The following is a 17,889-nucleotide window of genomic DNA, read 5'->3' as shown; positions in this document are numbered from 1 at the left end:
TAGGTCCTAAATGGGCTTCCGTATGTATATACAAGTGTTTTGCATCCTAAACTTTCATGACTTTGTGCACATTTGTTTTCCAAATATGCATGGATGACAGTGGCGTATATATTCCTTTCTGGTCATGTGTAGGCTAATTGAAGTCACTTCATCAGGCGCGAAGTGCCAGTATGAGAAGGGTTCAACCTATCTTGAGGGGCGGGTGGGGGGAGGGGTATCCCCCATGAAAAAAAAAATCGAAAAAATATTGCGATTTTATATAGTGAAAAAAAGTTTATTATGTTTTTTACACATCCGTGGCGGATCCAGGAATCTTGAAAAGGGGGCCCGACCAGTTTGGGGTCAGGGTAGGGTCCCATGGCCGCACCAAAAAATTGATTTATTAAATCTTATGTATATTTTGGACACAAAAGGGGGGCCCGGGCCCCCCTCTAAATCCACCAGTGCACATGTATTCTGGTCTAAGTATCAAATAAAAAGAAATGTTGTTTGCCTTTGTAATTTTCTGTGAATTTGAAACATCCCTGATTGTCATTTGATCATAGAATAAACGGGAAAAAGAATGCCATCAGGATAAATGACAAGGATGTAGATGTTGAAACATTCCTCTACCTGGGTGCCACAATGGACAAGACGGGAGGAACTGAGGCAGACATAGGGAGAAGGCTAGGCTTAGCCAGGACTGCTTTCGCATCCCTTACCAAAGTATGGAAGTCAGCACAATACAGCACAAAGACCAAACTTAAGATCTTCAACACAAATGTTTTATCTGTACTGCTGTATTGTTCTGAACTATCGAGAACCACCGAGAAAGACGATGAAAAGCTGGACACATTCCATCGGAGATGCCTTAGGAGGATCCTAAAAATATACTGGCCTGAGAAGATATTCAAACAACAAATGATCCATACCCCTATCAAGGACGATCAAAGGAAGGAGATGGAGATGGATAGGCCACATCCTCCGAAGGGAATACAGCTCACATATAAGAACAGTGTACACGTGGGCCTCTACGGGAAAGAGAAGAAGGAGCCGGTCAAAGAACACCTAGCGACGCTCTGTTGAGAGAGAAGGAGAAGCCGTAAAAGATCTTCCCTTCTCTCCCCCCTTTTTTCGTACTTTTGTTTATTTGAATTTCATTGCCAATGCACCACATTCTTTTGATATATAATATATTTCGACACAAAATGACTTAATTTTGATTTACTGGGCCGAGCGAAATGCATGAAACCTGCAGAACACCGGTACCATAACAAATAGATAAAAGTAACACTCTCTAAAAGTATTTATGCAAAAAAAAAAATGATTAAAATTTAGAAATTAAAAAAATCCTTAAAAGAGCAAAATGCAGATGATGACAAGGCCTGTATCTACACATAACTTTTCTGACCGTGAACTGGGTTGGAGCAGCTGGAAGGAGGGGCAGGTTGTTGCCAGTGACCGCTGTAGGTGGCGTTCTTTGTTGAACGGTCTCATGCGTCCTCCGGGCCACGGAGAGGATAAGTTGGTGAGTAGGCCCCTTACCAAGATACTATATATATATATAAGGCCTATCTCAAGTAAACTTGCATGCATGATGCATCAAGGGATGCACACTACCAGAATTGCTTCAGATCTGGTTTTGACCTATATTTTCCAGATAGGGTTCAAGTTTTGGGAGCAGACTTATTCCAGTGTAACTTCAAGCCTTACTTAGGTCAAACTTGCAGGAATGATGCTTCAAGGGATGAACATTCTCAAACTTTCTACAGGTGCTGGATCTGACCTACATTTTCTGGATGAGTGACTAGTTTAAAGTTTAAATTAGAACAAGTCCATTCTTAAGTAACTGCAAGCATAATCGGACCGAAATTGCATTTATATAAATTATAAATATTGCATCAAGCGATGCTGATTAATAGATTAAGGTACTTTGCCTTAAAGATAGCATTCGTTGAGGTAAGCTCTGAAGTCTACGATTACTTATCATGTTTATGAATATGAACTGGATTTTTGGTTTAATGTGGTACTTTGCCTTATTAAAGATAACACTCGTTGAGGTAAGCTCTGAAGTCTTCGATTACCTATCATGTTTATGAATATGAACTGGATTTTGATATGACGAACAGCGCTAGCAATAGTGTTGTCATATGATTAATATAAAAATGAAAAATTATGTGAAATTCTTTTAAAACTCTATACCTCTATTTTGGGTCCGATTTCAATAAGACTTGGTACACCAGTAGTCAGTAAGATATATATTATAATTAATTCTTGAATATGGTTGGTTACATTAAGTAGTAGTAAAATTAACATTTCTTTGAAGTTCTTTCAAAACCTTACACCTCCACCAATCTGGGTCTAATTTCAAAGCCAAAAAAATTAGAACAGGAAATTTATAAATAAATTCAGTTAGAAGTTAGCTATTAAAAAAGATATTTTCACTTCCTCTACGATCTGGAAGCATGTATAGATCGGGTTCGACCTTCGAAAATATAACGCGCGAATGAGTTCACAGCCCACATCCGACCTGGAATGATGTCACTCCCGCAGTATAAACAGTAAATTTTTCTATTGATATGGGGTGTTTTAGCAATGAGAGAACTTTAGTCAGCCCCTGTGTCAAGTACACACTCTTTTTCTTCAATTTTGCTTGTTGGGTAAGTACATATATACTGACCATTCTGATTCTAATAGAGAACTAAGTTTTGCCCGAAGGGTACAATCCATAACGTTATCCGTTACAAGTGAAATTTATCATTAGCCTGTGTGTGTGTCGTATTAGACTAGATAATATTGGTATTTTTAAAATTGGTATTTTAAAAAAGAGAGAGAGAGAGAGAGAAGCTGGAAAAACAGTTGTACTTTCATATTCACAGAACAGATGATAATAGATGTGAGATCTAATAATTTTGATAAATAAAATACTTAAAATATATAAAACACTTATAAAGACAATATATATATATATATATATATATATATATATATATATATATATATATATATATATATATATATATAACAATATACCTTAGAGGGTGTATAAATTTAAGTGTGATAAATACTATGTTATTAAAAAAAAGAGTTAAATTCATATTTTTTTTTAAGAAAAAGAAAAAGAGAAGATTAAGTTCATCATGAATATTTATCATGTGTTTATATCATTTTTAATATAAGATCATGTTCTCAGTTTTTATCATGGTATAAGGAGGTGGTTGTAAGTATTTCTTTGAAAGCTAGGAAGTCATAACATCTTGACGTGTCTTCTGTGTCTAAAATATTCTGTCAATGGTACAGATCAGGTTGCTGTCTTCTCTTTACAATGATACAATATTTATAGAATTTTTTTCTTTATTAAAATTTATAAAGTGCATTTATTCAAGTAATGCACTTAAAGTTTAGCTCAAGAAGAAGAAATATAGAGCGACCCTACATCATATTTATAAAGCTTCCTGTTCAACAAACATCTCTTTTCTTAAAACGCATTTAGAATATAATAAAATACCTGTAATATCAAAACATCACTCTAAATAAATATTCAGATAAGGAAATGTAATGAATCATTTCCCATGTATTAATGATGCAGTATCGAAATAAAAACTCACATAAAAAAGGATTTCTATCAATCTTCTACAAATGATTTTCTTGTGAAATTTGCACTTAAAATAAAATGTTTCATTGTTTATTGGGTTGTATACCAAATTTACATGACTGTATTTCCAATTCACTTCAAGTGATTGAATTGTTTAGTACAAAATGACAACAAAAAACAATGAATTTTAAAGTGTACGCACAATTAAAAAATAGAGAGTCAGCAAACCTTGCACCACACCCACTAACGAAAGAAATCAAGCACATATTTTTATCTGCAGGCAAAATCTTTGACAAAATCTTTCTGAAGTGGTTGGTTGTAAATTATTTGTCAATAAATGTAGTTGTGGTTGACTTGTCAAAGGTTGAAAACCCATTTCTTTAATGCTCTATTTGAACAGATGACTTGTATCTTTCCGTTTATGGCTATATTTAAAAAAAAAAAAAAAAACCCTGTAAGTGTAGTGTATAAAATGAACATACATTGACAATCTAAGTATACACATCCTGTTGTCAGGGATATTTTGAATGATGGATTATGTTCCTGTTTACACAAAAAAAAATTAAATAGATCCTAGTTTTAATCTGTGTTAAATGAGTTAATTTTTAATATATAGTATTATTTACATGTATATTTAATTATGTATATATATTAAAGAAATATGCAATGCAGGATAGTGTGCTACTGTCTTTTTAACATACAATATAAAATTAAAACATAAAATTTAAAATTAGACTCCTATATACAGACTGAGTTTCTTATTACTTGTGCCATATACACAGAATATATATTTTCATGAAAAAAATAGTATAAAAAAAAAGACAGATAATCTGATCTGCACTTGTTATGATTTTAAATATCTGTAGAATGTGGGAAATGTAGATTGAAATGGAATGTAGACATCAGTAACACAGCTCATTGATGAAAGGTCAAAAAGTAATAGTACACTCAGTGTACCATGCAAAGTTTTCATATATAAAGCAGCATTCAAAATTTTCAAGTACTTCATGTACTTCATGTACTGATTGTAAATTTTCATACAGCATGTTTGAACTAGACTGAACTCTGACTTTACTGACAAAACATTATTTTTATTTATAATGGATGTGGTTCCTGCGGTTGACATAACAGTATAGATGCATATTCATGCCCTAGCGGGTAAATGACCAGTGTTTGTTACATGATATTGTAACCCCCTGTAGGATATTGATTTAGTCAGACTGATATGACATCAGAGGCAGTTAAACACTTTATACAGACCCATTCAATTAAGGAGTCTTTTTCCCCTCAGTTATTAAAGGGTCTCTTCTTAGATAAAAGCAAGTGCTATTTTGTTTTATTGCACTTTACTATATACTATGCACTGACTGATCCATAAATCTTAAAAATTGGAGGAAAAGCTTGTTTATGATATACAGCATTATATTCATTTGTTAACAGGAATTTTGGACACTTTTGATCTTTAAACAGCTGATTCAAGTTCTTCATTCTTTCCCTTTTTAACTGAACATTGCATACACTTGAGTATTGCTAAGCTTGTGTCATAAGTATTCATTGAGGACTGAAATGTACTTTTTTTTTTGTTCCCATATCACTTTTTAAATTAAACGAAGAACAAATATATGATCTTGTAATCTTTTACATGTATGTATGTTTTATTACATTCCTTCTCAATTTCACATTTCATAATCTATATTTTTAGCTCACCTCGACGAAGTCTAGATGAGCTTATGCTATACCCCCGGCGTCGGCGTTAGCGTCGGCGTCCCGGTTAAAGTTTTAGGAGCAAGTCCCATTCCCAAGTTACTATAAGCCCTACCTGGACCAAACTTGCATGGATGATGCATCTAGAATGGACACTGCCACACTTGCTTCGGATGCTGGATCTGACCTAGATTTTCCAGATGAGTGACCAGGTTAAAGTTTTTGGAGCAGGTCCATTCCCAAGGAACTATACGCCCCACCTGAACCAAACTTGTATGGATGATGCATCTAGGGATTGACACTGCCACACTTGCTTCGGATGCTGGATCTGACCTAGATTTTCCAGATGAGTGACCAGGTTAAAGTTTTTGGAGCAGGTCCATTCCCAAGTAACTATACGCCCCACCTGAACCAAACTTGTATGGATGATGCATCTAGGGATGGACACTACCACACTTGCTTCGGATGCTGTATCTGACCTAGATTTTCCAGATGAGTGACCAGGTTAAAGTTTTTGGAGCAGATCCATTCCCAAGTAACTATAAGCCCTACCTGGACCAAACTTACATGGATGATGCATCTAGGGATGGACACTACACACTTGCTTCGGATGCTGAATCTGACCTAGATTTTCCAGATGAGTGACCAGGTTAAAGTTTTTGGAGCAGATCCATTCCCAAGTAACTATAAGCCCTACCTGGACCAAACTTGCATGGATGATGCATCTAGGGATGGACACTACCACACTTGCTTGGGATGCTGAATCTAATCTAGATTTTCCAGATGAGTGACCAGGTTAAAGTTTTTGGAGCAGGTCCATTCTCAAGTAACTATAGGCCCTACCTGAACCAAATTTGCATGGATGATGCATCTAGGGATGGACACTACCACACTTGCTTCGGATGCTGAATCTGACCTAGATTTTCCAGATGAGTGAACAGGTTAAAGTTTTTGGAGCAGATCCATTCCCAAGTAACTATACGCCCTACCTGAACCAAACTTGCATGGATGATGCATATAGGGATGGACACTACCACACTTGCTTCGGATGCTGAATCTGACCTAGATTTTCCAGATGAGTGACCAGGTTAAAGTTTTTGGAGCAGATCCTTTCCCAAGTAACTATAAGCCCTACCTGAACCAAACTTGCATGGATGATGCATCTAGGGATGGACACTACCACACTTGCTTCGGATGCTGTATCTGACCTAGATTTTCCAGATGAGTGACCAGGTTAAAGTTTTTGGAGCAGGTCCATTCCCAAGTAACTATACGCCCTACCTGGACCAAACTTGCATGGATGATGCATATAGGGATGAACACTACACACTTGCTTTGGATGCTGAATCTGACCTAGATTTTCCAGATGAGTGACCAGGTTAAAGTTTTTGGAGCAGATCCATTCCCAAGTAACTATAAGCCCTACCTGGACCAAACTTGCATGGATGATGCATCTAGGGATGGACACTACCACACTTGCTTCGGATGCTGAATCTAATCTAGATTTTCCAGATGAGTGACCAGGTTAAAGTTTTTGGAGCAGGTCCATTCCCAAGTAACTATAGGCCCTACCTGAACCAAATTTGCATGGATGATGCATCTAGGGATGGACACTACAACACTTGCTTCGGCTGCTGGATCTGACCTAGATTTTCCAGATGAGTGACCAGGTTAAAGTTTTTGGAGCAGGTCCATTCCCAAGTAACTATACGCCCTACCTGGACCAAACTTGCATGGATGATGCATCTAGGGATGAACACTACCACACTTGCTTCGGATGCTGAATCTGACCTAGATTTTCCAGATGAGTGACCAGGTTAAAGTTTTTGGAGCAGATCCATTCCCAAGTAACTATAAGCCCTACCTGGACCAAACTTGCATGGATGATGCATCTAGGGATAGACACTACAACACTTGCTTCAGATGCTGAATCTAACCTAGATTTTCCAGATGAGTGACCAGGTTAAAGTTTTTGGAGCAGGTCCATTCCCAAGTAACTATAAGCCCTACCTGGACCAAACTTGCATGGATGATGCATCTAGGGATGGACACTACAACACTTGCTTCAGATGCTGAATCTGACCTAGATTTTCCAGATGAGTGACCAGGTTAAAGTTTTTGGAGCAGGTCCATTCCCAAGTAACTATACGCCCTACCTGAACCAAACTTGCATGGATGATGCATCTAGGGATGGACACTACCACACTTGCTTCGGATGCTGAATCTGACCTAGATTTTCCAGATGAGTGACCAGGTTAAAGTTTTTGGAGCAGATCCTTTCCCAAGTAACTATAAGCCCTACCTGAACCAAACTTGCATGGATGATGCATCTAGGGATGGACACTACCACACTTGCTTCGGATGCTGGATCTGACCTAGATTTTCCAGATGAGTGACCAGGTTAAAGTTTTTGGAGCAGGTCCATTCCCAAGTAACTATACGCCCTACCTGGACCAAACTTGCATGGATGATGCATATAGGGATGAACACTACACACTTGCTTTGGATGCTGAATCTGACCTAGATTTTCCAGATGAGTGACCAGGTTAAAGTTTTTTGAGCAGGTCTATTTCCAAGTAATTATAAGTCCTTCTTAAACCAAACTTGTATAGATATTGATCTTGGGATGTACACTAACTAGAAAAAATATGATGTGAGATTTGCTTTACTTATAGATAACCTTCGTCGAGGTGAGCTTCGTAATCTTTGATTACCTATGTTTTTTCTTGGGGGGGGGGGGGGGGGGGGCATGATTCATCCATTCCTTTGAGAGTCTTCCACAGTAAGACATATTACTTCATCACTTATTAAGAAAATAAATGTTTGAAAGATCATTAACTTTTCATTTGAAAGATCAGTAACTTTCATAGAAAAGTCTTGAAAATCAAAAATACAGGAAGTATAAGAAGACTCCCCCCCCCCCCCCCCCCCTCTTGATTTCAGATGATTGAACTGCTAAGATAGCACTTCCCCTCAGACAGGCAGACTTTTAATTGGGAAATCTTTCAAAATGACATTTTCCAAGAACTCTGTTGTATACTTCCAAAAAGTATTTCAGTAATATACAAATTGCAAAACTCATATTGCAATAAACAATTAAACATGTACCTAGGAGTTAGGACCTCAAGATTTTTCTCAAAGAAATCAGTTATTAATGTAAAGTATCATTTATTTCAATTCAAGAGCACCATAAGTCATTGATTTTATATATACATGTACTAGATATATATTATTACTAAGTTTGATAGTCCATTCAAGAGTTATTTTAATGTCCTTGTACCATAAAATGACATTGATATACCATTTAGAGGAAAATCCTACTTCAAACAGTGTGATGTTTAAAATAGCTTTACATTATCTATTAAAATTATCAAAAAATAACTCTCTGGCAGTCAATGTTTTTTATGCTCAGGGTTAATTACTAAGCAGTTATCAGTAGCATATCTAGTAATTAACTAAAGTTTGTCTGTTCTGTTCAGCTTTTAAATTCTTTTTTCTTCACAGCTCAGTAAAACATGATTAATAAACTTTGAGTGGAAAAATACCAGGAACATTGGTGGCTTTACAGAGAGGATGAATGATTAAACCATAATGGCATATTCAAACCAAGATTGTGTTTAATGATTATCTTATTCTAATATTTTAGACATTACAACATGTACAACACAATATGTTTTCCTATCAGTTGATGTCTGAGAGCGACCAGAAATGTTTTTAGTATCCTTTTTTTTTATTTTGCAAAATCCAAATATGAGCAATGTCAAGTCCCATTCCCCAGTTTTTCTGTCAAAGCTCTTTATAAATCATTTATTTTGTTAAATACGGTACTGTTATAACTTTCTTTCATATGTTTGTTATTTTTTCAGTTATTTGGTGGAGTTATTATAGGCATCGGTGTATGGGCATTTATTGAGAAGAACAAATATTATCAGAAAGACATTTCTACTGTGTATGATGTGATATTTGACATCTCAATCATCTTCCTTATCATCGGAATCATCATCTTCATTTTGGGCTATGCAGGATGTATAGGGGCACTCAGGGAAAACATCTGCCTTCTTAAAGTTGTAAGTATAATGATATCAAATAGACTTACAATGCAAGTGTGTATTCATGTTAGTCTGTCCAGCAGAGAGTTGCTTACAAGTAAAGAGATATCTGTTTTGTGTGTTATATAAAGAATTAAAGAAAGTTTTAGACAACTAGGTGAAAGAACAAGTTTTGCAATTTTCCAATATTGTTTAATATTTTGAATTGCATGTTACAGAAATGAAAGGAGAGGGGAGGAGATGCAGGCAAAAGAAGTATATTTGATAGTCGATTTAGTGTTCATACTAAACTTCTGAAACCGGCATATATCAGTAGTTGCTTCATATTAAAACAGATATAAAGTACATGAATGTATAATGTTACACATGCAGTGTGTTTTACATTTTGGGTAATTTACTGTGCAGTCATCATTGTTTGTGGAAGATCAATATCCATGAGTTTAGAGGGTCTCCCTTACCCAAGAACAATAATTTTTGTCAAAAAATAGGCACATTGAATATAATAAATACAAGATGCTCATGAAATAACATCCCATGAGCTAGTGGAATGTTGATTGCCCACGAACATTGATTCCTAGGAACAAAAATGATTCTACAATATTTCTCAATATGTGTTTTTTTTTCAGTATTATTATTCTATGATCCTCATTTTCCTGGTCTTAGTAGTGGGCATCGTTTTAGCGTTTGTCTTCAGGGACATTGTCAAAGAGGAAGTGACCAAGATTTTGCAGGATAATCTAATCACCACATACCAAGATGACCCTGATAAACAGAGCACTATTGATTGGATACAAGAGAATGTGAGTTAAAGTTGTATTGCAGATTTTGATGCAATTACATGTATCTTTATCTGATTTAATTATGAACATGAGAGGCCATCTATAAAAAAATGTTTTCTTGCCCTCTCTCAGCTCAAGATAAAAAAAAAATCATTAAAAAAAATTGCGAATATGAATTAAAATAGCTTTTGATGGAAAAAGAAAATTTTAAAATGAATTTTAAAAACTAATAGTTTCCAAGAAGTTTAAAGCATTTGCAGGGATGGAGTTGGAAGTATGATGCCAGTAGAAGGAAATATAAATATTCAATAAATACCAAGGCATTTGGCCTGTTCTCACAAGACATTATCTTCATAACGGTTATTTATAAAAAAAAAAACCAGTTTTGAGTCAATCAGGCCATTTTTAGACTGTAGCTTGGGAGAGGGCAAACCAAGAATTTTGTTTAAAGGTTTGCTGATAGAGTTGAGTTTTAAAAAAAACAGCATTTAAGCTTCAACAAGACCTGTCTAAACTTTTATAGTTCTGTTATAAATGTAGAGTTCATCTCATTGTTTATAAAATAATGATATAAATTAAATATAGTTCTGACATATCATGTTTTTGTTGATTAATGTTACGGATTTGCCTAGTCCTTCATACAATATTCTAATATATTTATCCTCTGGCGAACTAGTTATATAGGAAGTATTTTCACAGCATGATACTAATTATCTTGTAAATCTATGAACAATTCAAACATATGTGTTAACAAAAAAATAAAACAGAAAGCTGTAAGTACATTTGGTACTCTGGCAATGCTAGGCTGTGTCTTTTCTTTAAGTAATGATAGTTTAAAGTGTCATGAAAATTTATGTTCAATGTATGTTAAATCTAAAGTTTGTTAGTTGATATGTTTTATTTTTGCTTGAATGTTCATGGCATTGGCTAGGTGAAAACTAGCTACAAGTGTTAATCATGATTCTGACCCAGGAGTTCAATGTTTGTCTCGCTCCTGTTAAATGAGTTGGCTTCAATTCTTTTACATATTTAACAGGTCGAGGAATCTACCATATATGGATATTGTTGTCATTGCGCACAGAGGTGCTTACAGTGAGCAATCGTCCAGTCAAATGAATGAACCGAAAAGCATGATGGTCTACTACATGTTTATATTTTTACTACAAACACGTGGGTCAGGCAAATTTAGGACGCGATTTCAAATGACTGCGGGAAAGTCAACTTATAATTATTTTTAATGTTTTTGTGAAAAACACGAAGAATAGGTACTAATTAAGATTTTCCCTGCTCACATTAACAAACAAAGTCAATTTTCCGTGTTAAATAGTACGTTGAAATACCGCTCACAAAGTCTTCACAAGAAGATAAGAACCCAGTTTTTTAACTTGATATTCGTAAATTTGCCATGCTACTGGTGTTATTCGTTGTTACTTTGTTATTTGTTTACTATATAGAAATTAAAAGTTAATGCAGTTATAAAAAACATAAGTCTATTGCTGTACGGTATTTTAATTCTCATGTACATTGATCATAGAACGTGTATTGAGTAGCATATATATCAAAGTTGTATACATAGTAAACAGTGACAATACGTGAGTACACCTCAGAGTCGATATGTTTTGGACCAGGGAATAGTCTCGTGAAATTCATACTGACTGATAGTACAGCACGGGAAAAACTGCCAGGCTATTGTCAACAAACAGACTTATACAATGGAGTGGAGAAAACCCAAATTTTACCATTATAAAACATTTGTATGTAAATGTGAGCATGGAACTAGTAGATAATGATGTACATATTTTATTAAATGTGTAAAATGCTTGCGAAAATGCATCATGCCTTTCCGAGAGCAATTTCAAAATCTGGCCTTTTCGAAACGTACATGTAGTATTTTTTTGTAGTAACCCATAATGCAACTCATTTAGCTGATTGGTCGGTTTGCCAGTCACGTTGGGTGCCTCATTTAGCATGTAAATTTATTCTGATGTCACAAAAAATAGTTTCCTCGACCTGTTTATTATAAAGACATTGCAAAGAAATACAAAGGTAAAAAAAGTGGTAAATGCTTCCCTGTTGAGAAAATATTGATATTGCACCACCCTAATGATTTGCTAAAAAAAATGTACTTTTATTATTTTATTATTTCTTTATTGCATGAAGTGGGTAAAAAAAAAATGAAGGAATGTTAACCTTACCTGTTTAAAGTTATATCTTAGTGAATAGTCAGATGCCAAATTGATGATAATCTATCTCAAACCACAGAGTTTTTTACAAAATCAAAAGATATTGTATTTGAGTAACTAACTTTTTCAATAAATTTTCATGCAGAGATTCTGAGATGTCCTGTAATGCTGGAGTAGAGCATTGCAGGGACCGAACACATGTACATTAGTTCGCAAGTTTTATAAAACTAAACTATAAACTAAAACATATGGTAAAAATAAGGGGTTTTTTGTTTGTTTTTTGTTTGTTTTTTTTTTACACTGATGGATTCATTAAAACTGATTGAGAAAAATGTCACCATAAACATTTATGATGAACAATAATTGCTTGCAAGCAAATCTTTTACTTACTTTTTTTTTAGGGGTATAGACTAATAATGCAGCCAATGGCTGCATTGTTAGTCTATACCCCTAAAAAAGGAACATTTTTTAAATACTTTCTCTTCTCTCTGAGTTTTATCTAATATCATTAGGTTCAAGTGTCATAAGTGTAAATAATTGTCTTTATAAGAGGGCTTTGAGAGTATTTTTTTAAGGACACTTAAGTATTACATGTACAAACACATTCTTTGTTATTTTTTAAAATGTGCTATTTTAACACATTCTCATCAAAGGAAATATCAGCTATTGATTTTTTTTTAAATATATGAAGTAAGTAATAGGATAAAATCAGTTACACATAAAACATTACATTGTAATATCCTCCATGAGTAGTGATATATATTTAAAAACAGTAGCTTTTCTTGAAATTATGAAAATTTTGAGCCTTTTATGAAGGAAACATGGGTAAATTTTTGTGGCAAATGTAATCTGTTTTCAACTTTATAGAGTTAAGAATTTTATCCTTGTGACAAAAAGATCAACAATCATAAATAAAGGTATATATTAGCTCTGTATGTTATGTTTTAACACTTAATGCTCATGTAGCCTAATGGTGGAAAAAAATAGAAAACAGAACCTAATGGGTGTCAATCTAGCTAAAGGGTGTTTGGTTACATGTAGTATGCTAAAAACTGGTAAAAAAAAAAAAAAACAAGGTCATGAATATACATGTACTGTAGTATAGGTGTCTATCATGCAGCAAAAGTGGTTTACAGTTATTTGACCTAGAAAGTGCATGAGGTCACATAATTTCCTTCTTTTCATTTTTATTTTAAACGTGTGGATTACTTAAATGTGGATTAAAAGGGAGACAAACTTAAAATAGTCTATTTTAGTTTGTGATGTCATTCATCATATGTTAACTATAATGAATGAAGAAAGTCTCTAAGTCAAAGTGTTTGGTATTACATTATTAAAAATGGTGTAGAAAAATTAGTCAGAAAAAAAATTAATTACAATGAAGACTTCAAAAAAACATAAAACAGATATTCAAATGTTTTGTTGTTTCAGATTGAATGCTGTGGTGTAACCAGTTACAAAGACTGGACTAAGAATGAATATTACAACTGTACAACAGACAACCCGAGTCCTCTGGCCTGTTCTGTACCATACTCATGTTGTAGAATACAGGACTCAATATCAGTGAGTATAACTGTATCATAGACAATACGAGTCTCCTGGCCTGTTCAGTGCCATACTCATACTGTAGAATACAGGACTCAACATCAGTGAGTATTACAACTGTACCACAGACAACCCAAGTCCCCTGGCCTGTTCTGTGCCATTCTCATACTGTAGAATACAGGACTCAATATTAGTGAGTATAACCGGGAACTGTATCATAGACAACCCGAGACCCCTGGCTTGTTCTATGCCATACTCATGCTGTAGAATACAGGACTCAACATCAGTGAGTATAATCTATTCCTGAGTAGCCTTCAAGCCATATAGTGATTTAACTTGCATGGATGAAGCATCTAAGGATTCACATTACTAAACATGCTTTGGATGCTGGATTGATATCTGACCTGAATTTTCCTTATGAGTGACCAGTTTTAAGTTTTTGAAACATACATGTATCTATGTCAAAATAACTAAAGGCCTTCCTTAAACAAACTTGCATAAAAGAATTCACACTAACAGACTTGCTTTTGATGCTGATGATTGAGTATAGTTTTCGTAAGAGGTATAGGCCTCTACGTGACTTCTTAAATTTAGGCGCCGCTGGTGCTTTATCAAAAAGATTTTGTTGCCAATGCAAACTTTTAGTCGCCAGGCACCAACTTTAAAAGTAGATAGTAATCAATTTAGGGACCCTTGATTGGGTAGTCAAGGGAGGACAGTGTCTAGTGCCCCTTCTGCTTTTGAAAGTAGTTGTGACTTGAATATCTCTGCCGCCCACCCCATGTTTGGAATGATAATATGTAGGAGATATGTTAACTAGGAAATATTCAATGTAAAATTGTAAAACAAAAAACAAGAAGACTTATTTTGCTATTCAAATATTTATATTTGCTTTTAATTTTCCATAATTAATATAAACCTAATATAGAAATTGTAAAGAAAAAAATCAGCATAAAATATAAGTCAGTTATACGCAATCTTTAACTTAAGCATGCATGTAAAACTCTAATAAAACTTAATATTCAAAAAATTTTAATAGATCATTTCTTTTTTAAGAAACTTGGACTGAATGAAATATTCTTTAAAACTATAATAGTATAGAGAATTGTTTACATGATTAACATGATCGTCCATACAAGTATGACGTAACACTAAGATGTAGTCAATATCTCTAATGAGTGAGAATTTAATTGGCAAACAAGTGACCACATCACCAGCCCATATAATTTACCGTATATCATAATTATTGATTTTCTGAAGCCAACAATTACCTGGGGAAGCTATTGTCTTACCTAGTCTACCTGAGCTGTGCCTATGTGTGCACTGATGCGACTTGAAATTTTGTTTGGACATGTGCTTACTAAAAACACAAAAAGTACGTGACTTAAAAAAACATGACATCTCCATTGCTAAAAATAATATCCTTTTACTTTTAAAGTCATATATGCCATATTTTTTATAAGTTCAGACTAACTAAAATAAAAAAAGATCTTTCTATTTGTTTTATTGCTTTATGTAAAGATAGGGCTTTCCTGTAAATTACACAATTTAAATAAATCAATAAAACAATAACCGATTTATTTACCGACTCCACATTTAAATAACAGGCACAGTTTAATTCAATATAACTATGGAAACATGAGGTTATTCAAGTCTAAAATTGATGAAAATGATTTGAATGTAAAAAACATATATCATGTTTATCTACACACAATCTCATATTTTTATTTTTATTTTTTAGCTCAGATATGCCATATATAGCTTTCAAAGTTTCAGAAAATAAAAATGTTAAAATTTCATGAATTTGACAATCCCCAAGTCAATTTATAATGGTCACCAATTTGGCTTCTTGTGGAAAAATTATAGGTGCCAATCAAAATTTTTTACAAAATTAGTCGCCAATTAGAGCCCCATAGGTACATACCTAAGTTATACTGTAAGTCCTACCCTGACCAAACTTGTATGGAATGTTGTGTCTAGGGATGCAAATTACCAAAACATTTATTTGGTATGAGACTTTGTCTTTCTCGTAGAAAACTTTCACCAAGCTGAGCTTCGAAATCTTTGATTAACTATGTTTATACCATAATCAAGGCAAGATGAGGGACTTATTTTTTACCTTTTTTACAGAGTGGTCTTCCAAACATTCTTTGTGGAAAAGAAGTCCTAAAAGCAGTAAGTATAACATAAAAAACACACACACTTTTTATGTAAATGTGAAAGAATTATTATTTGTGTCCTTCTCTCTAGCATCAGATGCTGTAAAAAGTGCCTGTGAGATTAGGGCTACCCCCTACATGGTTTCTGTGCCATTGTTATGTATTTAGAACAAAACTCTGCACAAGTGTACACTAAATGAAAATCCTGATTTGGTTAAATCCATTTATATTGTAGTGAATAGAGAGATGCAGCATTTACTACTATATAATAATCAAAAATTAAATAGTATTCCTTTTATAAATTTTGTCTGATTTTAGAAAATCATGATGTTACTTATGAATATTTTTTTTTAAAAACTGGAAGAAGTTGTGGCTTAAGTCGGAAATGTAGAATTTATCAATAAAACCACAGTATAGCTTTACATCACAAATGTAGAATTTATTCATTTTTTCAGGTTTAATCAGATTCTGTTCGTATGAAAAAAAAAATATCCTCCTCTTTGCATGTAATAAATTGTCTGTGTATTGTCTTTACAGGGTGGGGATTTGTCTCTGATTTACACAATAGGCTGTGTGGACATGTTTCTTAACTTAGCAGAGACTCAGCTCCCTATTGTAGGGGGCATTGTCATAGGAATTGCTGTACCCCTGGTAAGTTAACACAAAGTATCAGTATCTGTTTACATTTAATTATGCATGTATTAGAGGTAATTTAAAAAAATTATAACAAAATAAATTCCATATATGGTACTGTGGAATCCTTTTAATTCATGAGGGTCAGTGTTTGGGGGAAAGCAAATTTGTGGGTTCATGTTGACATAATTTCATGGGAAGCTTGTTTATACAGAAAATACAGTGTATCGATATATTGACAAAATAATCCTTCATAGGGATGTAAATTTGTTAGTGTGACCCACGAAATCCATGAACATTGGTCCCCCACAAACAATTATGATTTGGCAGTAGTTATATGTATATACTGCATAGACTTGTATGTTTATGGTTTGTACTGCATAGACTTGTATGTTTATGGTTTGTTGTTGTAGCTGGTTGCTATTTGCCTGTCAAGGTTGTTAGAAGGTCAAATTCTGGACCAGAGAAGCCAATGGAGATGAAGTGAAGAGGTTGCCCATTCCAATGAGAGTACAGGCAGGCCAACAGAACCAGGAAACAATGGAAAATATCATAGTCCTCATCATGCATAATGATACATGTACACACATCTTATCCATCCATAACCATCAGCTTTGCTGGCAGTGTAGATTCAGAGTCATGTATTAATAGAAGTCTTTATAATGCATGCACAATTATATACAGAATGTTATAAGGAACCTAAATATGGATCCTAGATTAAGGAGCTTTTTATTTGTTTTTCTATTTATGCTGGACATGTTCATACTCAATTTCAGTTTCCAGGGCTATATCATTTTGTCACTTAAGTTTGTTTAGATTTATATGCTGCCTCGGAAGAAAGAAATCTCAGAACTGCTGTCAGATCTCTAATCCATTACAGCTTTCACTTTGATTTCATAGTGTAGATTTAAAATTTTAAGAGCTATTGTCTGTGACTTCTTAAACTTTTTTGCCACCATGGTCAACAATTTTGATGAAACTTTGTCCATTATTACAACTTGACACCAGAAACCTGCTTTGTGTCATGGTTGCCATGGTAACAGCCAGAAAAGTTTGAAAAATTGAGATTTTCAGCTAATTTGAATCTTTATTGAGTCGTAATAAAGACTAAGAAAAATCAAACAAACCATTCTCACAAAAATATGACACTTTGTTACTACTTATGCTATAAATAAACTGTTAAAAATATATCTCTAAGAAAGTGGTAACCATGGGTACATTTGGAATACATTTTACATGTAAATGCTGAAAAAATGCTCAATA

General features: G+C 34.1%; 1 protein-coding gene across 1 annotated transcript; it reads left to right on the top strand.

Moving 5' to 3' along the window:
- Positions 1-2,485: 2,485 nt before the first annotated feature.
- On the top strand, positions 2,486-17,403 carry LOC133181412 (tetraspanin-33-like). Its single transcript, XM_061315923.1, has 7 exons — positions 2,486-2,639; positions 9,145-9,345; positions 9,954-10,127; positions 13,721-13,852; positions 15,965-16,009; positions 16,531-16,644; positions 17,040-17,403. The coding sequence occupies exons 1-7, from the start codon at positions 2,559-2,561 to the stop codon at positions 17,106-17,108; spliced, it is 816 nt and encodes a 271-aa protein (XP_061171907.1). The 5' UTR covers positions 2,486-2,558; the 3' UTR covers positions 17,109-17,403.
- Positions 17,404-17,889: the final 486 nt, after the last annotated feature.

The sequence above is a fragment of the Saccostrea echinata genome, unplaced genomic scaffold (genome assembly GCF_033153115.1).
Source record: "Saccostrea echinata isolate AGI-Se365-2 ecotype Australia unplaced genomic scaffold, CSIRO_AGI_Sech_v1 ptg000008l, whole genome shotgun sequence".
Taxonomy (NCBI): domain Eukaryota; kingdom Metazoa; phylum Mollusca; class Bivalvia; order Ostreida; family Ostreidae; genus Saccostrea; species Saccostrea echinata.
The sequence above is the reverse complement of the archived record's forward strand: the minus strand, read 5'-3'. Positions and strand labels throughout refer to the sequence as shown.